Source organism: Sparus aurata, chromosome 17, assembly GCF_900880675.1.
Source record: "Sparus aurata chromosome 17, fSpaAur1.1, whole genome shotgun sequence".
Classification (NCBI taxonomy): Eukaryota; Metazoa; Chordata; class Actinopteri; order Spariformes; family Sparidae; genus Sparus; species Sparus aurata.
The window spans coordinates 17,830,758-17,854,855 of NC_044203.1; the positions used below are offsets into that span (position 1 = coordinate 17,830,758).

At 42.0% G+C, this 24,098-nt stretch overlaps 3 protein-coding genes across 4 annotated transcripts; 2 read left to right on the forward strand and 1 right to left on the reverse strand.

The window, feature by feature from the left end:
• Nucleotides 1-3,607: 3,607 nt before the first annotated feature.
• On the forward strand, nt 3,608-5,401 carry tmem158 (transmembrane protein 158). Its single transcript, XM_030394560.1, has one exon. The coding sequence runs from the start codon at nt 4,094-4,096 to the stop codon at nt 4,793-4,795; it is 702 nt and encodes a 233-aa protein (XP_030250420.1). The 5' UTR covers nt 3,608-4,093; the 3' UTR covers nt 4,796-5,401.
• A 126-nt stretch (nt 5,402-5,527) lies between these two features.
• Nucleotides 5,528-20,891, forward strand: cdcp1a (CUB domain containing protein 1a). The gene is made up of 9 exons (XM_030394559.1): nt 5,528-9,486; nt 10,996-11,205; nt 11,315-11,677; nt 11,774-12,130; nt 15,631-15,822; nt 16,020-16,379; nt 16,476-16,832; nt 17,519-17,606; nt 18,002-20,891. The coding sequence occupies exons 1-9, from the start codon at nt 9,423-9,425 to the stop codon at nt 18,447-18,449; spliced, it is 2,439 nt and encodes an 812-aa protein (XP_030250419.1). The 5' UTR covers nt 5,528-9,422; the 3' UTR covers nt 18,450-20,891.
• Nucleotide 20,892: 1 nt separating this feature from the next.
• clec3ba (C-type lectin domain family 3, member Ba) lies at nt 20,893-22,173 on the reverse strand. Of its 2 annotated transcripts, none has more exons than XM_030394561.1 (3): nt 21,956-22,173; nt 21,732-21,830; nt 20,893-21,629 (listed from the first exon to the last, which is right to left on the reverse strand). In XM_030394561.1, exons 1-3 carry the CDS (start codon nt 22,053-22,055, stop codon nt 21,229-21,231), a joined length of 600 nt encoding a protein of 199 aa, XP_030250421.1. In that variant the 5' UTR covers nt 22,056-22,173; the 3' UTR covers nt 20,893-21,228. The 2 variants fall into 2 exon arrangements, with proteins under 2 accessions (XP_030250421.1, XP_030250422.1); XM_030394562.1 differs by having other exon boundaries at nt 21,965-22,151.
• Nucleotides 22,174-24,098: the final 1,925 nt, after the last annotated feature.

The following is a 24,098-nucleotide window of genomic DNA, read 5'->3' on the forward strand; positions in this document are numbered from 1 at the left end:
CAAGGTGAGGTCAAGAGTACATGTTGAGGGTGTGAAAAAGGAAGTGAAACTTGAAATCTGACGCTGTAGATCACACACACATTACAGGCAAAGACATAATATATTATATGCTTGGATATATTCAGAAGTGGTATCCCCAGTAACAGGATTAGAGGACAGCTCCACCCATTTCACACATTGAAGTGTGTTTACAGGTCTTGTGGAGTTCTACTGCATATGTGGAAAAAGGAGCCTTTAATTGCTCCAGAGGAAGCTGCATGTAATCTGATAGATATCCTTCAGTGATGTCAGTCAGTTGCTAAATTACATTGTGGGTAATGCAGGCATCAGGTTTTGAAAATTAAGGAGAATGCATGGAATAATGAGGGAATATCTCTGATTCTAGGACAGCTTTCTTTTCAAAACCTGGTGCCTACATTACCCACGATGCAATTTAGCCACTGGGTGACATCGCTGGAGGCAATTTATTAGATTACATGCAGCTTCCTCTAGAGCCACAAAAGGCTTCCTAGGCCCACTACCTTTTTCACATATGCAGTAGAACTCCCTAAGACCGTTGAACAAAATGTCATGTGTTAAATCTGTTAAGTAACCCTTCACCCCTCATTTACATTTCACATGTAGGGCATTACATTACATTACATTTACATTTGTCACAAGACCCTCATCTAAGATAGATAGATAGATAGATAGATAGATAGATAGAATTACTTTAATGATCCCAGACTGGGAAATTATTTAGCATCATTGTTTAACAAATACAACATTTGAAAACGGTGTGTATAAAACAAGATTTTTTTTTTTTAAATCGACAGATTGTGCACTCCTGTCAGTGTGAACGAGGTCAGTCCTGGCCTCTTTAGCATCAGTCCAGTTCAACTCTGAGTTACGTAAATGTGTTTTTTTAATGAATCTGGGTTGACTCAGAGCTCAGTATGATTTGGGCCAACATAATGACCGCAGCTCAACAAACCTCCTTGCCAAAACGGACCAGGTGTTCAACCACTGGTCCTAATACTTGCACTTTTATTAGAACTCGACCAAAATGAGATTAACTGCAGCTGTGTCTCGAGCTGTAATGGTAACCAGATTTGCTCTTTGTGATGAAGTGTTGGATCCAGAACACAAAAAGGGAAGGGGCGGGCATTGTGTCCTGTTCAGCTTCAGATACAACAGCCAGGTGATACACGCTGTGTACAGAACCCCTGCTGCTGCAGCGCTGTGGAGACACATGTTTATTGATGTGTCTGGCTGTCCCAGAGTGCACAATATGGCTGAGAGGAGCAAACACAGACGTACAGAGAGCTCTCAGAGCGGAGAGCAGATGAACAAACAGGCAGATTATGGACTGTTTACCTCTCAGATATGGACTCTATACATACGTAATGTATATGTATAATATGCAATTAAAATACATACATATTTAAGTATTTATTGCTTATAAGTATTTTATTGTATACTACTGTGTTAATTTTTTTATAGACTCTATGTGAAAGTGATTTATAGTTATACACAGGTTGAGAACACACTATCCCATCGTAGTTTTAATCCAGCAGCCTAACAGTAACATTAAGATAACACTGGGTCAAAAAAAACACTGGCACTGGGTAAAGTTAGGAGAAAAATATAAGTGAAATGAGTTGAAAATTGTGAATCTAACATTTTGAATTCACCACAGACACAGTGAAGCTTTTAGTTTGAGTGTGCTGAACCAGATTCCAGCGATCTCTCATCACGCAGGATAACAGTGACAGAACAATCCAGTCTTCCCTGTTCACCTACAGTACATCCCTTTGGGTAACCATAGTAACCAGTATACAGCACACAGAACGGTTGATGTCATGACAGAGTAAAAAAATAAATAAATAGATAAATAAAGACACATAATGCATGACATTTGTCCAACACATGTCCTTGTATTCTTGCGTTCTTGCGGACGGAGCACAGAGAGCTGTGAGAGGCTCTCTGAGATGTGACAACATGTGAGTGCTGATCCGGCTGTTTCATCACACAGAAATGCAGAAACGCTTTTACGTTTTCATTCCACCACGATTCTCACATCAGAGCCCCGTTACATGTGTTTTGATCGAAGGGCTGGTAAACTGCAGATTATGTAACTCATTACATTACCCTGCCATTTTATTGTTTTTGTTTTTTTAAATAAATCAACAATATTGCTCTCCCTCTCTGAACGCACCTTAGCAGCTGATGTGATTACAGTAAAGCATTTCATAATTACAACTGCTTATTTCCATAGCAGTACTTCCACAATATGACGAGGCACAGGCCCAAACACACATAAGATGTCTGATGGTTCAGAATACACTTATACATGGTCCATCAACCTTTCATGAGGTAATCAGTAAAAAAAGAGGAGGGGGGAGTGAGCATAAAAATAATTTACATCAAATACCTCCAACACGTGGGTAACTCCCTAAGATTCTCAAAGTATGGCCAGAAAATGTGTGTACACCTCAGTGTAAATGTCATCTTAGATATTTGTAGAAACAACCCAATTAACATTGTACTCACATTGTGTTCGCTGTATCCTGTTGGTGTTTTACTGGAATTAAGTTGGTGATTTGAATAGTTTTTGTCTCATCATACTGGAATTTGATGACTTATAGAGCAGACAAAAAAAAATCACAGATCAACAGAGGTCTGTTCCTGTCGCTCAGCATTTAGATGACAGGATGTATTGACAAAGAATTTCACAGATCGGTTGCATACGTATGAAAAACTTTAAAAACTATGTAGTGTCCGGCGTCTTCATTTCCAGTTACATCCCGAGATGGCAACTTAAAGGATAAGTTCACCCAAAAATGAAAATTCAGTCAGTGTCTCCTAACCCTTGCACAGATGGAAGGTCGGGTGAAGTTTTGTAGGCCACCAAACACTTGTGAAGGTTTAAAGCAAAACAGCGTTGCAGCATTCTCCTGAACAACTAAAGCAGAGAATACACGATTTCTTTGTTTTAAAATGTAAAAGACTGTGTAATTAGGTAGGTCGCTTAGCATAATCCAAGTCTCCAGAGGCCCAAAGAATCCCAGACTGATTTGAAAAGATTTTATTTACACTCTCAACGCACGGTCGAGCTCATTCACCAGCTTCTGACGGGGTGTGTGCTAACACTTTTAGCTTAGCAGCTACAGTGAACATTGCAGCTTTAGGATCTTGGGGCTTCTAGCGACTTGGACTACGCCACACTGTATGAAGCTATTTACCTTTTTTTTTTTTGTTTTTTTTTTACGTTCCGAAACAAGTCCCCATCATCTCCAGCAGAACGCTCTGACGCTGTTTTGCTGTGAGGCTCCAGATATGTTTCGTGGACTATGAAACTTCACTTGACTTGAATTTACATTTTTGGGTGGACTGATCCTTTTAACCCGATGGCATCCTAGAGTAAGTGTTTGACAAACATGATGAGGGCTGGTGCTCTGATGTGGCTCTCAGCAGTCTGATTACAGCATGTTTTCATGCCTTCTCTCACGCTGGGAGAGAGGAAGTGCACAGGTGGAGATCAGTCAGCATCTCGGATCAAATCATCTCATTTCCTGCCGTCGACAAAGTTTTTTTTATTTTTTTTTTTTTATTTTATTTTTTTTTATTGAGCATGTGTGTGTTGGGACCGCTGATTGGAAGATGTGTGATGAACTCGGCGCGTCTGTCCCTGCGCACTGGAGCCTCCCAGCTCACCACTCCCCTGTGTGTTCGTGCTCGGCGCTCACACCTGAAGTGACAGAGGGGGAGTGAAGCTGCGAGCTGCGATGCTGGCCGCGCACAGAGCTGCTCAGGCTGCCTCTCCTGGAAAGCGTTCGCCGGGCGCGTTTGGAGAACAAGTCAGACGGGAGACATCAGCAGGGAGGGGGGATGCGCGCATGTGACGGGCTGTGGACGTTTCCGTTTGTACCAGTCGATCAGGGGATTACATCTCTCCATCAGGAGCTACGGTTTTTTTTGTTTTAGGTTTTTTTTTTTTGTTTGTTTTTTTTTTAAATCACCTGCGACTGGCTCCTTCTAACATTTGCACGCCTCGTCCGTCGCCTGCGGTTAGTCACAGCACCATGCGAGCAGGAGAGACGCGCTCTGTGCCATGCTGAACGACTCTCCGACCCTCCTGCTGGCTCTGACCGCGGTGGCCGGACTTCTCCAGCGATGCCAAGGCTGGAGCGACGAAGACCTCCTCCTGCCGCCCATCAACTCCTCCAACAGGTTCCTGGCCAACCTGGAGGTGGACGTGCGCTTCTCCAAGAGGTCCGTGGAGGAGAGCGAAGCCTCGCCCGACGCCTCCTCCCTGCAGACTCTGTCCCAGTGCAACGTGAGCGTCCAGAGAGTCCTGCCCACCTCTCTGGTGGCCCGCTGGGACAGCAGCTTCGGCTTCCAGTGTGATGTGCTCATCTACACCACCAACAACCACGGAAGGGCTTTTTTCTCGGCGGCTTTCAACAGGGCGATCTCGCCCGTCGTCATCGAGCACCTCGGGGTCACCGGGGGTCAGCAGGAGCTGCGGCTGTGCGTGGGCTGCGGGATGTCCCGCTACCGCAGGTTCGGTCAGGGCAGGTCGAGGGGCCAGCAGACCGGGGATCAGGTCACGTTCTGCTGCGTGGATTTCAGCCTCGAAGAGCTGAAGGGGGACAAAAGTTGGAGGCTGAACAGGAAGCCCATCGAGTCGACACTTGTGGCTTGTTTCATGACTCTGGTCATCATCGTGTGGAGTGTTGCTGCTCTCATATGGCCGGTCCCGATCATTGCAGGATTTCTGCCCAATGGGATGGAGCAGAGGAGACCCAGATAACTGAAATCATCTTTATTCTAATTAGCCTGTGCTGCCTATACTATAATTGTAGCCATTCAACTGTTCACCTGAATGATTGATTGGGGAGCTGTGGAGGATCTTTCTGATCTTTAGTTCTGGGTGTCTTTAACCCTTATTAGACCTCCTCCTCTTTAGGACAACCAAGGTAAAGTATGATGGATTATACTAGCCAATAGTAATCTATACTGGGACCAATGTGTTTTGTATACCCGTGTAGGCCTTCCTATAGATCATGTCAGCGTAAACTGTGCAAACTTTTCTCTTTAAACAGTGTTTGTAGAGTTTTTAATCTTTCTAGAAAGTTTTTGCCTTATCCCACGTGTAGGACTTTTGCACTGACAACTAAACTTTAAAGTGTGCCGTCACATATTTAACCTCTTGTCATGTTCACAGTAAGTGTAATAGTTTGTTTTATTTTTTTCCCCCCCTGATACATTCTGACAAATAGGTGTTGTTTCTGACTGACTGACTGAGAGGGTTTCAATATTTATATTGTTAGATTTATAATGTCAAGTTCAATAAATATGCGTGCTTATTTGTATTCATGTTTCAATGAGAATAAAATTGATTATAGGCTATAACTCAGATTCTCTCGGACCTGTTCTCTGTAGCCTAAATCAATTTGCCGCGGACCTGTTTCAAGTGAACGCAGCATGTGTGATCCAGAGTGGGAAAGGCTTTGAGGCAACGCTGTCAACATCTCTGGAAAACACAAATTCAATTGCTAGTTTATTAGAGACACTTAGAACTAATGCAAGAGTCCTGTGATAAATCATTAGAGCCCGACTGATTTATCTGTTGGCCGATAGTATATCTGTTGATATATGTATGCTGTCTGATATGAAGATTATATCGCAAAGATGTTTGGGGTAATTTATGATTATTCATTTCCCTGTGTAGTTTACTGTTTCAGTGCACTGACATTATTTTAGATGATGAAGTTTATTGTTAAACTCTTCGATAATCCCGCCTCCATTACATGACTTTGTGTTGAAGGATCACTGCAAAAAAGATACCTTAATTGGCCAGAATATCAATATTGGAATTCTTTACTCACTCATATCGGTATCGGCCCATTAATTGAGTTTAGATTGAGCTCTGTAAATCATCTCTTTATTTATTGATCTGCCTTTATTCAAATAAAAAAAATAATAATATTTAAGACCTGGGCCTCATATGCAATAATGTGGAGTATAGAGAAAGAAAACAATACTGTCCATGAAATACAAGATACAAAAACAATCGATAAAACAAGAACCAACAGAGGTAGATTCATTTTTTGATTCAGGATTTGAAATAACGAAGGGTAACCAAAGTCTTCATTTCCACTGCACAGTGGACATACAGGAGTTATAAAAGTTATCATAAAGACGTGTTTATTGAAACGTATGATCATTTCTGGAGGGTGGTAATTTGTGGTGCTGTTCACTGGTATTGCATCATACAGAGAGCTGTTCTTGTTATTTAGCCTGCCCTCATTGATATTAGTGTGAGCGACCAAGCAACAGTCAGTGTAATGAGCACAACGCAATGCGACTCAACAGCTTCTTCTATGATCGTACACATGTATGATCCTAATGGTTCTAAGTGCTCAGCTGCATCCATCACTGATTGTGTTCAATTTGCTATAAATTAAATTGTTCACCTGACTAAATGCAGTAAGCTGCTCATGTGACCATGCTCGCTTAAAAAATAGAAGCATCTACTGATGCTGATTTTTTTTTTTATTACTCATACAATTATGAATTGCCTGGTTATATGACCTAACACAATTTTAAATATGCATTTATATAACTTAAAATAATTTCTTTACCTGAAGTGGAGGTATGGAATTACCACCAATGCTTTAGCATTTCGGTCAAAGTACTAATTTTTAGCAGCATTTTAATGCTGCAGCTGGTTTATGTAATGCTACATATGCTGTAACACTGCTCGGTAGTTTAATTATCAGCAATCCATAAACGCTCATCATACTGCAAACTGTGTAAAATCTGTGTTAGCCCAGTCTGTGAGGCTGAGGTGACCGCTCTCTCCCTGCTCTCTGTTCTCTGACGAGTGTAGACAAAGCTATAGAGAATAAGGCCCCCTTTCCGAGACAAATGTATTGTTCTGCATCTAAGAACTGAATACAATCTTACCACAACAACATGTCCTTGGTTAGATTTGAGAGTATGACATACCGGAGTAAACCTGTCATTCTCTCTGGTATCAGGCTTGCTCGGTCGAGATTGTCCTGCGGAGCTGAAAAACCAGTTTGTGATGGTGACAAATTCTGACTGACAGACTGGCTTCACAGCAAGCCTGTGAAGTCAACATGTTTGTCCACAGAAAGCGGTCAGGTCAGATGTTTATCTGAAAATTAAGCGGTGACAGATGGTCTATTTATCTTTTTAGCTCTGGTGGGGAAATACAGTTGGTTTTCAGTTTATTGATAGGTAACCTCTTCATGGCTACAACTAACGTAGCCTTATACAAAAGCCCTGCACTAAATTGTTCCTTCACGACGGTTTGAGGTGGGGTGGATACAATAAACAGAAACACGTCTCCATATAATGCATTACAGTTCAACAGCGCCACAAACTACGACCTCCAGAATGACTGTTCAGTTGAATCAATGTCTCTCTGAAATAGTTTAAACAACAGCAGAACATTAAAACCTTCCTGAAGGGACGATATACTGCAGGACTCTCAAAACTCTCAAATCTCAATGAAGAAGAATAATTTTTGACTTTATGCACTGACAATTTATTCAGATATAAATTCATGTAGACCTGTGTTATAGTCAGTGGTTGATTGTAGGTACAATAACTTAACGGTGCTTTACTTTAGTATCTTTCATTGTACACAATGAAAGATTTTAAATCAGATTACATCTTCGAGGAAAAATGTGTTATGTTCATATTGTCCCCTTGGAGTGAGATCCATGCATGTTCACATGTGCTGATTTTAAATGTCGTCTTTTATTCTGATAGACTGAAAGATTATAGTTAGTGTTCCTCTATAGGTCGAGAAAATTATCCTTTTTCTTAAGCTAATTACATGAAAACAGGCTCATGAACACTTTCCAGAGATAGGTCTACTATTTCTAACGCTGCTACAAACATATGATGACCTTTTAGAATATACTAAGTGCTGTATCGTAGGCAACTGGACTTGTTTCAGTTTCTTGAAGACGTTTCATCTCCCATCCAAGAGGCTTTTAAAGCTTTTGTGGGAGTGTCCTTGCAGAGTCGTTATGGACACACGTGAGCTCTGAGTTTCAGTATCCTAAGGGCCACTTGCGGGTCGTTGACTTAACCGGCCTTCATGTGGGTTGCTGGTGCTAGGTGAGCCCAGTTGTTAATGGCTGTTAAGCTGTCAGGGGAGGGAACTCAGTACTGCATTGCAGGTGGGTGATAAGTAATGTCGTAGAGGAGGTGAGTCTCCTCCAGTTGCCTATGATACAGCACTTAGAGATACCATGACATCGATGACTGAGAACTTTCATCAACAAGTGATAGAATTAATGCTGTAGATTGAAAAAAACAACAATATTTAAGTAGTTAAAATTCGTGCCAGTTCATTTATAGTCGATTAAACTTTAGTTAATAGTTATTTGACTTCTAAACAAACAATGTAATGCTTCATAAACCATTTACAAAGCAGTTATATGTTTATAAACAACAGTTGTGATGTTATGATGGCCATCCAAATAATGTTGACATTTGACCTGCACAATATGTATTAACCATTTTTTGCTTTATAAGCGGTTTATAAGGCATTTCATTGTTTGATTACAGTGAAATAACTATGAACTGAAGTTTAATTAACTTTTTATTGACCATTTATTAGCGATGATTATTATGAAGTGTTTGCCTTTAACACATACAGCAGTAAAATGCAAAATACACGTGAATGCAGCAGTAACTTTTCTACAAAAACGTCATGTATGAAAGTAAAACACTAACAGGAACATTTCACTGTACATCAGGGCTTTTACTTTTCATACTTGTGTATATTGTGCGGATTTAAGGCTACTTAGAGACTGTTAAGTGAGTAAAGTTTTGATTGCAGGACTTATTTTTACTTTATTCAAACATCTGAACACTTATTCCACTCACAGGTTGGACTATAATATCTCATATGGTGTCACTGCCTTATTTATAGGCTATAATTAAATTAATAGTAGGCTGTAAACCTCGGTCTGGCCCTCCCAAACGTTCAACTAATTGTGTTTTTAAATGTAATAAACCATTGTGGGTTTTGCCTCGCAGAAGTAGCTCATCTGAAGCGGTTTTTTAAAACCCCTTTTCAGTTTTATCATTAATGTTGTGAGACACGAGTGAACTGTCATACCTGCCAAAATGGCTGCCGTGGCCACACCTTCGACACTACCTGTGCGTCGACAGCAGCAGCAGCAGCACTCCCACCCCGCCGACACACTCACACTTTACAGGAAGTGGAGCGGCCGAGTCCCAATAGCGACGAGAGAAACTTCACGTAGCTTCAATCGGAGGGGAAAATGTGGCGCACGAAGGTCGCAGCTCCGGACGAGAAGCGATGAGATGCGCGCAGATGTGCACCGATTTCCCTCAGGATCCGAGTTATAGAAACACTGTAGGGCAGCATGTCCTCATCAAGAGCCTCTCTTTACGTTTTACTTCTCACAGTCATCGTGTCCACTGTGTCAGGTAAGTCACAGCTTCATCATTAACCAGCGTGACAGATTGACTGGGACATGTTGCTGAGGCGGAACATCTGCTGTTTAAACATGAACACTGATTATTCGTCAAATTATGGCACTTCATTATTATTACCATCATTATTATGCTGTTCAGTATTTATAAGCTCTGTGTTGCTGTGCTGTTTGTGCTGATGATGAGTTCTTGTGGCTTTAATCAGTGTGTTGATTGGTTCTGTCACAGTTAGTGGAGTTGTCACACAGAATCAGGATAAGGACAAAGAATGAAAGGAGGACCTCAGTTGTTGATCGTGACCAAACCGAAACCACATCACTTAAAAGTGTGCCCAGAGCTAATCTGACGTGTCATGTGTCAGATGACGGGCTGTGTCTGTTCCTGACCAACATGTAATACAATATATATATATAGAAGAAGAAATAATAGAGTGTGGAGCAGGATATGTGAGACAATAGAGAGCTGACTTTAGGTGCTGGTGTGTGTGTGTGTGTGTGTTTGTGTGTGTGTGTGTGTGTGTGTGTGTGTGTGTGTGTGTGTGTGTGAGAGAGAGAGAGAGAGCCCGGCTCTGTTTGCTCAGCTCAGGCCCGGTTAGTCATTCGAAGGAGTGAAGCCAAGCTGTCTGCCTCATCTCTCAGCGCACTTAGTCACTGTGACTCTGCTCGCCGTGTATAAAAGCTTATATTTAATACAGTATGTAGCAAGACTTCTTTATGCTTTGGCTCTCAGTGGTGATTACATGCACAGTGTGTCTTCAATCGTTCCAACCTAGCTGTTGACGTGAACGCTAAATAAAGTGAACAGATAGGATGTGTAATAAACGCCGCAAAGCAATTAATCATTCTCACATGTGAAGAGTGGATCCACCACCTGTGAAGTAAATATAACTGAAGAATAATTTTACTGAGGAAGCTCAGATCATTCGTTGGTTCATTCGCCACCCTGTGGGCACAATTTCACAATGGTCCCGCACGTGTCATTGGAGGACTTTTACAACTCATCAAGATCCCAGCTTTGTTCATCTTTTCAAACACGAGGCGTTGAACAATCCCTTAATCTTGTCCCACATGTTCAACAAAACGGTTTTATCGGCCACAGAGTGCCGTCGCCACCCTCACGAGGAAAACATGCGCAGAAATAATAGATTTGCTCGAAACAGAAGGACACAGTCTGATTAAAGCTGCACTACGTAGTTTTAATCAGCAGAGAAAGATCTTTATTGACTGATTGTTTTTTTTTTATGCTTAAACAAACTAAATAAACAAACAGTCTTTGTTTTCTTAATGACTGAATAAACTGAGTATACAAACTGATCTTAAAGGACAACACAAGTTCATACTGTTTTACTTTGTGTTTGGCGGACCCTGCCACCTTTGTAGCTTCAAACAGTGTTCTGGGAACCATCTGGGAATGATATGATCCATGTAAACACCACTACGGACTGGGCATCAAGTGTTTTCAGCCGTATTTCTGCAAAATGTTCATGATTTGTGTTTCTTCCAGAGCTCCAGATGAAGACAGTAACCCCTGATCGAGGCACAACCCTCAATATTAGCACTACTCAGGTCAAAGGTTGCAAAGTATGCACCGTGGCAGGAGGTTCACGAAAATGCACTACATCCCTTCTGCTGAAAGACAACAAACGTGTCCAAGTGGAGTTTGATTGCTCCAGACCTCAAGATGTCTTCAGTGTGGAAGTTGTACAAAATATTGGTAAGAATGCGACAGTCTTTTTGAGCGAAAGTAAAAGGTGTTATTGACATAGCTTACGTATAGGTTGGTTAATTTATTTTACAAGTCATCTGTTAATCTCTTTACGTAGAATGTACCACAAAGTCGTGCAGCAGCCACATCATCCAGGCCGAGTCCGGCTCGCTTCCTTTGCTGGACTTTGCCCGCAGGTTCACCTGGAACCTGAAAGCCTCAGCGCTGAAAGCGTTCAAAATAGACTTCACCAGCGTTGGCCTGAGACAGATAAATGCATCGGAGAGATGTCCAGACAGACACAGCTACACCATCCATGCCTTACAGTCTTCAGGGGACGTGGCCGTAGGGACATACTGCAGAACGGGGCCTATCAGCAGTGCTCAGATACTGAATCGAGGCAGCTTTGCTGTGGAGGTACCAGCAGGGCAGAAGCTCCAAAATGGCCAGTTTCATGTGTCTGTCGGGGAGGAAATCAAATGTGAGTTGGATTAAATTCTTATGTCTGAATGTGTTCTTTGTCTCCCGTGTCAAACATCATCATTTGACTGCTATTTGTGTCCTTTTTCTCTCATAGCTCTTGCAAAAATCACCCTGACTCTACCAAAAGGGACCTCGTCCGCAGAGTTGCTCTCTCCAAACTATCCGGGCAGTTTTCCTGACGACGACGTGATGGAGTGGTACTTTCAGGTCCCGGACAAACAAAAGGCGACTGTTGAGCTCTTAAATCTTACACAGCCGCTTTGTAGGAAGAAGGATACAGAAGTGGTGTACCAGAGCAGAGGAGGACCATCGTCGGGGCTGAGGCTGACGGACACCCAGCCGCAGAGGGAGGGAAACTTCACCCTGACGCTGAGGAACTGCGAGATGGACAGAAGCCGTGCTGGTTCTCCTGGACTGTCCCTGAACCTCAGGGTGTCTACGAGTTCGCAAGGTTTGTACATCATCTACACTTGATGCTGCCAACTGGCTATCAAGCCATCAGTTTTACCTTTCTACCTCTGCCAAGGTTGTTAAAGGGTTAGTTTGCGTTGTATGAGGTCCACAGTCTGAATGATCAGTCTAGTCTATTACCTAAAGTGGATGGCAGCCGGCATGCCCCAATGTGGAGAGCAAGCAGGGGCAATGGAACACAGTGTTGAAGTCAAGACCATGTTGACCAAGATCAAGACTTTGAACCAGACCAGTCAGTCCCATGTGACTGCATGACACACTTAGTTGAAAATGTGGAAAATGCAAACCACTCCTTAAATCAATCCGAAAGATCCACATTCCCATAAAAACACCCTTAGAAAACAAATGAACATTTCCTCATTATTCACCTCTTTTACTGCCACTGTACAGTATAAAATTATTCTTGATAAAACAATCAAAAGGAAGGTGATTTTTATATGTGGAAATTAAACTTTTGTTTTCTCAGATAAAGCTAATGCAAACGCTAAGGCAACCGTCTTTTATGACCCTGTTACATGTTTTATAATCGACCTAACTCAATATGTTTTTTTGGTGCAAGCACCAGGTTTTCTGGGTGACTCTTTTCTTCCTGTAGCAATCATTATCAACTACAGAATGATAACCTAAAAGTTATTCAATGTGGTCAAATCTTTGGGGTTGTGGTCTTGACAGAGATGGATACAAGGCTGAGTAAAATTGCGGTGGAGTCCAAAATGTGACCGGGATGTTAAAAAGACCAACTTCAAGTACTACAACACTACTGGAACAGAAATTAAGCAATGTACTGCTGTTCAGGTCAGCAGCAAAACCTATTTTAGCCACCTCGCTGTCAGACATCCTGTTCCAACAGGAAACTGAAGCTGTTATGTCGATGTGCTCTCTTCAAACCACCAGAGTCGTTTGACAAAAGTAATAATTTTAGCTTGCAGAACAGCGGAGTTGCTGGTCTACCTCTGCCAGGGTTGTTTAGTTTGTTTTTGGGTTTTTATGTGACTTTCGAGGGTATTTAGATCCAAAGTAACAGGTTTAAACGCAAACGTCAGGCATGTGGTCACCAAAGGGCTGTCAGAAAGGTGTTTAGCCCTTTGGTGATGGCGTGTTATACACCTCAAATATTTCTGAAACGACGCAATAAGAAAGACCTCGAGCCAGAAAAAAATTTAATTTTCGGGCTGATATGGATCACGAAGCTTCTCATTCATATGAAACTAGCAGTAATGTAGACTTATTCTGAAGAGGATTTAAAGGGTCAAAAATGTATATATATATATATATAAAAGCTGATCTAATCAATATTTTTATAATAAATTAGGGATGTCCAAATCCGGTTTTTTTGCCCCCAAGTCCGAGTGCTTTGATTTTGAGTATTTGCCGATACCGAGTCCTGATCCGATACTTCTATAATACATTAAAGAAATGAAGAAGAGCGAAGAAACAGATCCAGGATGTCCCTTATTTTTTATTTTATTCACCTTATTTTATCATTTAACACTTATCATAGGTGTGATTGGCAAAGGACAAAAAAGCAGGAAAATATACGGCTCCACTATGTCTCTCTTTACATTTATTTTGTCCCGTTGTTGGCTTCAGCTAAGAAAGAAATAGTTCGCCCCACACGTCCAACATCTTGAGCATTAGAGAACTTTTTTTACCATTATTTTCTATATTATTATAGATTTTTTATGGAAACAGAATCTGTTTCAGAAGTCAGTGGGCCACATGACATAGAAGCTATTGAGAAAAAAGTCATAATTTCTGCATATTAATATTCATATAAAATAGAGGAAGCACTAAAGTACAGTACTTGTAGAAGTTATACAAATAGCAGTAATGACAATAATAATCGATTTCAAGATAACTTAGGATGTAGTGCTTTCACTGTGTGCAACTTCAATTCGCCATTCGCCCGCTTTTTTTTTACGGCGGCGTTGAAAATCCAGCAGCAGAATGCAGATAGGGGAAACACTGACACATCAGATAACCTTCCGCAACGATTGCAGGCTCTTTGGTGGAGCTCTGCTTTCAATGAAGTTCCATCATGACAAATGAATGGACTACTTGCGGAGTGACATGAAGACATCAATCAGAGGCACAAAAAACATTGACAGCGGTGGCCGGTCGTTATGTTTACCAATACCCGACCCGTGCGCACACACATTTTTCCCATTTGTTTTAAAATATTATGGATCTGATTAAACAAAATGAGAATAAATATACATAATATATCCGATCCCTGATCGGGATGTAACGTCCAATTCAGATTGAGTATGAAACCACATGATCGGCCCCGATTTCCGATCACGTGATCAGATCGGGACATCCCTATAATAACCAATAGATCAATAGATTATCCCCCGACTTCTCATCTCTCAAAGCACATTTTATCTTCTTTTAGCTTTTTATTTGTTTTTTCCAATCCTCGAATATTTCTGTTTTGGTTGACTGTCACCCTGCTTACCAGTGTCATTCTTGGCCACAGCTACAACTACACCCTCTTAAAAAAAAACACTGTAAATAACCTGACACAGATGGAAACTTGCCGGAGAACATAGTGGAGAATTTAGCAGCTAAATAAAAGGACTATTCCCGCTGGAGCTGGTAGAGAATAAAACTCTACCAACCAAGTCAAAAGAGAGGTAATGGTGGTTGGAAGCAAGACTCCATATAGATACTTATATTGCTTTGAGTTGATTCGATGAATAAACGGGCAACTGTCTGCTAACACGTTTGCCTTATCAACTTTATTTGGTGATGATGTCTGTGTTTACAGCTTGTTCTGCCATTGCAAAGTGGTCAAAAAAATCAAATATTGCTGCTTTAAGACCATCAAAGCGGAAAAATGTCTGGTTCATGTTGGGATTAATCTAACAAAGAAATTCAGTAACATGTGTTAGAAGAACAGTATATTAGATTAAAGTTGTGTTCACCAACCATTCCATTTAGCAACTCAAATTCATGCGGCAACTTCTTTTTGTACAGGACCAACACAGGAGCAGCTGCTCAGAGTTGGTGGAGATTTTCTCAGTTCAGACAGTAGTTTATGGGATTACCACATGCCGTAGCAGGCATGTGATTACTTAATATAAATAATCTTTATTTTCTGTTGTGAATCATGTTCGAACAAGAGCACATATCCATTAGTCAGGGGTGTGTGAGGGAGTTTAGCTTCAGTGAGGATGAGTAATGAAACAGTAACGTGGAGAGTGGGCTTTATCTGCAACCTTCGGGTCTCACATTTGGGGATCTCTTAGATTGCCTCATGACTGCTGAGTCATGAATGACATCAGAGGCAAATCACCAGGAAACACTTCCCCCAACAATCTGGAAATCAAGCTCAGCTGTCTCTGTCACATCGACATTCAAATTCCTGTTGGACTTGATGAACGTACCTCACCCACACATTTGCAATTGTGTGCGAGACAGAAAGAGAAACAACGACACGGAAGAAAGGTTAATATCTCTGTGTGCTGTTTTCTGCAGTGTCGTGCAAAGTGGATGTGAGCAAAATGGAGGGCCTTTCTCTGCACATTGAGAAGCGGCGATCGGCCTCTGACTGCGAGTTGAGAGTGAACTCTGCGTCCAGAGAGAGGATCACAGTCACGTCAAACAGCGAGCTGACATTCCAGGACTGCCTCCCTGAAGACTTACAGGTCACCGCCACGAGAGTCATAGGTAAATCCATATTTCAAGCCTTGAAAATAAGCCTTGACTCATTTCCATACCTGTCCATACTTGTCCTATACGTTTCCATTGAAATTCCATTTTTTTTTTTTTCTGTGAATTTTGGGGGAACTGACCCTTTAATTGCTGTGGCAAATAGAAAGAAAATCAGTCCAGTTTCGGATTTAATTTACCTGCTTTCCTGTCAGAGTGTAGGCAACTCAAGGACTGCTCAAAGACTCCAGTCCGTCTGTCGGTGCCTTTGCTGCCTCCCTGCCTCCCCGCCCCTCTGAGCAGCGTGACCTGGACTCTCCGTCCCCCTGAGCACAGCACCGTGGAGCTCACCTCTCCCGCTGGAAACCTCAAGCAGTGCCTACCAGGGCAGCGTTGCAATGACAGCTTCATTATCAAAATGACCGAAGACGACGGCACTACTGTCGGGCGGTTCTGCCCTCATGGAGTCATACAGAAGGTCCAAATCCACACCAACGTGTCTGTCTCTGTGTCCGGCACGTTGGGTGGTAAAGCACCGCCTGTGCTGTATGCCAGAATGAAAGGGGAGATAACAGGTAACAAGCGGCTTCAGTTGAATCAAAGAAATACGTGAAGCAAATGCATGTCAGTGAAATTTGATAGCATTTTCTTTTGCCTACTCCTCCTTTCAGAGAGATACATCTTCAGTGTGTCTCCAAAGAGAGACGCTCCCGCCCTCTTGGCTTCTCCTGGTTGGCCGGAAGGAATGAAGTCTTACTCCACCGTCTCCTGGATCGTCACCGTTCCCCAAAAGATGGAGGCTCGCCTGATGTTCGCCAACCTCAGCCAGCCCAAGTGCGGCAACCGCCACACCAACATTAGGGTGCAGAGGGTCGGCCGGCTGGAGGAGGACTACAGCCGCAGGGAGGACGAGATGCCCGAGGAAGAGATCACCGTCTCCGAGAGCTTCTACCTCAACATGTCCAACTGCATGCCTGAAAGAGGAGAATTCAGCGTCATCACCAAGATCACCCTGCAGAAGAGCATAAGTAAGAGGACATTTAGGCGCGTTAAAAGGTTGGATGTGGGCCGGATGTTTCGTCGGATCACACGGGCATCTTCCCTGAGGCTAAGGTGTAGTGGTACTTCAGAGTCACCATGGCAGGGTTGGTTGGTCCAACACAGAAATATCTCAACAACTGTTCAAGATACAGATATCCACAGTCGCCAATAGGTGAAACAAAATGTCAGCTTGTCCAATGGTACTTGTAACACTACAACAAAATCCCATCAGCCTCACCTCCTGTTGTCCTGTCTATGGCTGTAGACTCTCGAATAGCAATCTCTCTAACTCCTTCAGTACAGGGCGCATTCCCATTATTTTTCTGGGTGAAACAACGTCATGGATAGGATTAGCGCAGAGAGCAGAGTTGTCATTGTGAGCGTCTTAGCATGCGGACGTTAGCATTTAGCTCAAAGCACTTCTGTGTCTAAGTAGGTTACAGCCTCTATTGCTCACATGACTGCAGTGCCTTTGTCTAAGTTTTATGACTCTGCATCGCCAAAATATTCCAAAGAATCAGAACTATCCCTTATTTTCTAAGTACATTTTCATCTATCTCCAGCCTTCACGTGTTTTTTAAGACTTTTATGGACAGTATCAAATTGACAAGCTTTGACCACTTGATCAATGTAATTAATGAAATATTGTACTTGTTGTTTTCTCTCCTTTCAGACCGTCTGCTGACCATCATCCTGAGTGTGGTGGCTTCTCTGTTGGTCATTTTCATCATCGTGCTGGTGGTGGTCTGTGTGGTGATCAGGTGAGTAACTCCACTTCCTGTTTTATTCTTCAAATAACATTTTACTCGTTATGATGCAAAAGCAGTGTCTGATAGAGATTTATCCCCCTTCTTTTAAAACTCTCTCTCTTAAAGGGGCGCTATGTAGTTTTGGAGGAGAAATCCAAAGTCAGAAATGTTATATTTGCAATAGTAATGAGGTATTAATACAAAATCCGAAATATGTATTTTTTTTCCATCAGTGAATAAAGTTGTTCTCAGAGGAAAATTAGGTCCCACAACACTGTGTACAGTGAAGATCTTTCTCTTCTGATTAGAAGTTATTCCCCACAACTATGTAGGGCACCTTTTGTAGAGATAACTGTAAGAGGTTCTGTTGATAAATCTTTCATCGTCTCGTCTCTCTTTCCAAACAGGAAGAAGAAGAAGAAGCTGAGTCATCAAGTTTCCATCTACAATCCAAACGGCACCAGCTTCCTGCCAGGACAGAACGGTTTCCCAGAAACACGTGAAGACAACGATGAACACGAGTACGCCTCTATTGAGGACACGCTTGTCTACACACACCTGCTGAGAAAGGGGAAAGAGATCGGCGTCTACGGAGACTTCGACACATACCAGCCCTTCACAGGGCGCATGGACTCACAAAAACCCCTGGTCTCTAAAGACTCTATCGCTGACGACAGGCAAGCTAGCAAACAGCCATTTGCGATCTCATCTCAACAGGCTCCTCCACTTCCCATCAGGCCTTTGAGCCACGACCAGCAGCTGGTGGACAATGTGATTTACCAGGCTGAGGGCCAGAGTGAAGAGGAGCGCTCTCCGAGCCTGGGGCCGCGGCTGGAGCCGGAGGGAGGGAACTGAGGAGAAGATTGGATTCGGCTTTTTCAGCTTTTCACTTGACCTACTTGAACTTTGAGATATTCATTCCCTGGCATCTGTGTGATTACCTGATGTTCAGCCTTTGCAAGAACCTTTTTTTTTTTCCCCCAAGAGCGTGATTTTGCACCAAAGCCATGGACAGAAAAACACTGTGTTCAAACCCGCCTGCAGCTGTTACCGTATTTTCTCTCAGATGAAGGATGCATTTAGTTTTCAGAGCAAAACATAATCATCCTCTTAACAACAGCGTGTGCCACCGTAAAGAGACGTGTTGTATTCAGGAAAGGACTTTTTTCATTTGAGATATTTTGTACATATTACTGAGCAAAAATGTGCTGTTTACATGCTGAGATTTTTGCTGTTTTATCATTAAACTAGTGAATAGAGAGGACTCCACTGCAGTTGGAAATCACTGCACTTTTACAGCTTCATAAAGACATGATGGCTTGATGAGCCTGTATTTCAGGATGTTGCAACAGCAGCGTAGATGCATGGAGTATTTTCTCTCAATTTACTTTTTATCACTGCTTTTGAACCTGCTGTGGAGACTGGAAGATACAGAATCATTAAGCCATAAATGTGCCTTACAGAAAGGTCAACACACTCCTGCTAAGTTTGTTATTATTATTTCAGCCACTTTGAGCAATTTTGCTCTTTTTTTGGGGGGGGGGGGGCCCATACTTTTGGGAATCTCAAGACTGATCTGCTGCTCGCTAAGTGATGTTTTTATTTTCCACTTGTGTATCATGATGAATGAGAATCAGTAGTCGGAAGATTTTTCTAAATGTTTTGCGAACCGATGAATCCTTCCTCTGGGCTGTAATGACATGAAACTGTACTCTTTTCACAAACTTAACTGCAGCCTTTGAGCCAAACGTTACATCACAAAGAAATGTCTGTCTGTTTGTTGTTTGACTGAGCTGTGTTATTAATTACAGGTAGCTTGAGGCATATCATTTAAGTGTGATCAGTGCTCAAGACCTTGATACTTTGATTTTTTTTTTTTGGTGGTGTACAACCAACTGATGTAAAAAGTCCAAAGTTACAGTTTTTGTTGTAAAACTAAGTTTGTACATTAACAGGTATAGCAAATTAGGGCATTGATTTCAACATTTGATGCCAGAATATCAACAGGTCTCATTTGAGGAAAAGTTATGGTTCAATTTCTTCAATCAGACTAAATGAACTGTGTGTTATTTGTCTCTTAAGGCCATGTTGCCTCCTGCAGTTCAGAAAATGGCCTGCAGAGGGAGACAAAGTTGCCACTCCTGAAGAAATAAAGTGTCCTTTTTGCTTTTTGGTTAAGAGCCGAGTCAGATCTGATCATCCTTACAGCAGTTTACAATATGATTTACTGACGCTGACTGATGCTGCTGACATCAGTGGGTCTCCATGGAGACGTCCAAACATGTTGATCTGATGTAATCTTTCTTTGGGTGGGAAGACATCATGAAAATGTTCGGGTGGGGGTAGATGCGTCATTGTTTTCATCAAGTGGGGACTTTCCTGAACAGAATTTTAGAAAAGTAGGACCTCCACAGCATTAGATTGTAAAATTGAAAATCTGAACAGGTTTTGTTTTTTATTTATTGGAGAGGATGTTAATCCCACCAGGACGTTCTACTCTCTCTGCCTTCAGTGTATATTTTCTTGTGGTGCCACCTTTCTGTTGCTGTTTCAAACGCTCTGAAAACAGATCATTCATAAACATTTGATTAAAATAATCACCAACCATTTCCTCAGAGACAGTGATGGAATCTAACTAAGCATTTACTCATTGTACTTTAGTACAATTGTGGAGGAATTGTACTTAATGTGGGTATATTCCATTTGGTCATACTCTATACTTCCACTCCACAACACTTTGGAGGCAAATATTGTACTTTTTTCACCACTTAATTTATTTTGAATTTAAGTCACTGGTAACTTGGCAGATTGCATGCACAACACGGCCAAAGTAGCGCATTTTCAAATTCATTTATTTTATCTGCAATCAGATACATTAATATATGTTTAATTTTTACTTTTACTTGTCCTCACTTTGATGCTGAAGTACACTTGTAGCCAGAATATTACTTTTGATATTTGAGTACATTTAATATCAAATGCTGAGGACCAAGCTGAGAGTTTTACTCAAGGACTACTCGTATTGGCCACTCTCACGTTTGCCAAAGTAATAGTTTCATACAGTATCTTTACTTTTACTCAAGTGTTAACTTTGGGTCGTTTTTACAATGTTGCACAGAGATGACAGCCTGTGTTTGGAGTTTATATAGTTGATATTATTTACCGGCCAAGTTATTTTCACGAGTCATTACTTGTTTAATAAGCATTTTTTCAAGTTAACATCTCTCCCTCTGATGAACAAAGTATTCACATTGTATCTGCTTTGTCTGCAACTACAAATAAAGACATGATGATCCACTTAGGTAAAAAATATAAAGTTTATTGCATTGATAGGCAGATGACTGAAGATACATATAACAAAGGGAAGCGATCCAGTGGTGTTTACCTCGGTGAATATCTAATAAACTTTGTGGGCATGAATGTAAAACATCCTGGCCCAGTGGGTTTAGCTTATACAGTGACATATATGACAAGACCACTGTGGGAAGTCAGCTGGCCAAGAAAAGCTCAAGAAAGATGCAGAACGTTATTCTTTAAATGTATTCTACCTGATTCTCTACATGTTTCATTCTTTTCTGCAAGCAGCTCGTACTGGTCGTATAAGTAAGTGCACAGTCAGAAAACAGAGTCGGGGTTAGACGATGTTGAACTCACACACAGAAGCTTTCTCAGCTCGGCAGCTCTCATCAAACCACTTCCCGTTGGCCGGGATGGAGAGGATGGCGCAATTGTGGCTACGCCCCCCGTCCGGCTGCAGGGTGATCTCTGTCTCCCAGTTCTTGAAGCGCACGTTGGAGCCCGATTGGTCCAGCCACTGGCCCTCGGTCACCAGGTCGTTAATGCCCAGCCAGATGTGCGCCTCTGGGCCGATGCTCTGACGCACGTAGCTGTGGAGCTGGTCGTTCTCGTCTCCTGTTAGAGGAGTGGCCAGACTGCCACCTTTGGCGATGCAGTCGTCACTGGCCGCGTGGAAGGTCTTCTTCACGGGGTCGGCCAGGAAACACTTGCCGGGGATCTTGGTGCCTCGCAGACAAACTGAGGGGGAGATTAGGACAAAGTCAGTGCGGCTCAGGTGTTATTGTTGCTCTCGAACACAGGAGAGCTGTTAAAGTGATGTGAAATTGTGTAAGAAACCACCTGTCTGTAGAGCTTGGTTCTCTTTCACCAGATTCAGCTCTTGAACAATGTCATCGATCCGTCTCTTCAGCTCCTCAATCGCAGCACTGTTTGCAGAGTCTATTGAAAGGGCAAGGAATGCGAAATGTCATTATTTCTTACAAGGGTCTTCAGCACCGGCGTTCTGTAAAAGTTATTCATGGATTGAACAAGAGAGGAAATTCATATCCAATGACAAGTCTCACCTTTCTTACCATTTCTTCTCTTGGAGGAGGTCTGCTGCTGGGCCCTGCAGTGTGCCAGCAGGAGCAGACAAAACATCAAGCAAACCCCTCTAACATCCATAATACTCAGAGGAAAAAGGCTTAAAATCCAGCGTAGAGAAACAGGTCTTTGGTGCAGCCCCACAGCAAGCTCCTCGCAGCTCTGAGCGCCGGCCAGACTGTTGTGTTTAACACGCCCGCCGTGACTGAGGAAATTTTATCTGAGAGGGAACAAATGTTTTACAGATGTTCAACAGACGCTTGTGCTGCTTGTGAAACGCTGAGGGGAGGTGGATGTGTGACCGCGTTCAGACAAGCAAGACTCGGGTTCCATGTGTTTGCTGGGTACCAGTGATCCAGAGCAGGGCTGTGTGTGTGTGTGTGTGTGTATTCAGATACTTTTACTTACCACACTGTGAAAATACCCCCAATACAACTAAAAGTATCTATATTACAGTAGTATTAATGTTTATATTGCATTTTACGGCTGTAGATGTTAAATTTGAGGCTTTTTTAATAATTACCGTGTATGCTGTTGAATTGTTTAATTTACAGCGATGCATCATAATCTATGACATCACCGTGTTTTTGAGGAGTTGCTGCCCTGCGAGGACCCAAATATTTCTACAAGGTCAACTTTTCCTGGCCTCAGAAAAACAGCCTGTTTTTCAGCTTTGTGATGATGAATCTTTCCGGCTAACCCGAGAGGGTTTTTAAATTGTTTACGCAGCTGAAGAAGTCTGAGAGATTTCTCAGTCCGTAAAGAAACACTTTAAAGGAAGGGTTCACCCAATAACGCCTTTATCAGTCGCTTACCAAACACCCTCACGACGGGTGAAGTTTTGTTGTCCACAAAACATTACTGGAGCCTCACAGTAAAGCAGTGTTGCAGCATTCTCCTAAACAACTCAAGCAGATGACGACCAACCAAACAACCACCCAAAAAAGAGGGGGAAAAAACATAAAGTGGCTCCATACACCTCATCCAGCATAATCCAACACTCCAGATCCCAAATTGATTTGTAGAGATGTTATTCACACTCTTGATGACGGCTGGCACATAGCAGCTACTGTACAGTGAAGATTTTGGTTTAAAAAGAGTATAAATAACATCCTTTCAAATTCATTTGGGATCTTGGGGCTTCCAGAGACTTTGATTTCACCACATGAGCTGTTTTATGTCTTTTTCTATGTTGTTCTTTTTACATTTAAAAAACAAGTCCCCATCTGTTTCAGTTGTTTGGTAGAATGCTGCAACACTGTTTAGCTCTGAGGCCCCAGAAATGTTTTGTGAACTACGAAACTTCTCCCGACTATCCATCAGATAAAGACTGAATTTTCATTTCTGGGTGAACTGTTCCTTAAATCATTTAGTTTATCACAAACATTCACCACATTTGGAGATTCAGGAAGGGTATGAAATATTGTAACCTGAAGAGTAACTAGTAACTAAAGCTGCCAGACAACTGTAATGGAGTAAAAGTTAAAAATCTGCCTCTGTGTGTTGTTGCCTCTTTATTTCACAAGCATAATTTGAATAATTTGCCTTTATCTCCTCTCTGTATCTGTCTGTGCCCTTTGATAACAACAAATAAACAGTTTCCAAAGAGGCTTTTAAAGCTGCTCGCTAATTGAGCTGTGGCTTCCAATGAGGATGTTTGGGGGTTTGGTCAAACAGCCCACATCTGGTTCTCCTCAGCGATCTGGATGGGGCGCAGTTGACACGTGGCAGAGACTTATATAATGAAGAAATAATAACTGTTTGTGATTTTGGTATTTGTGTATGTTTCACTATAGCTTCCTCTGCCAGCAATGAAGGAGCATGTCACTGTCTGAAAACACATTAACCTCGCATCATATTGACACATCTAAGTGACACAGAGTCAAAACATGAGCAAAGACACTTAAAAATTCTTTGTAAATAGTTGGACAATATGATGTATTACATTCAAAGACAAACAGTCTGATAACAAAGAGAGTTATTATATTGTTTTCACTGATAAGCAAGTTCAATCCCCAGATCTTTCCAGTGTAAACACAGTCTCCTCTGCATATTGTCTCCTGTAATAAATGAAATATTTCGGGAGTGAACCTCAGTGGAAATTACTTCAGTTTTTCTGGCGCA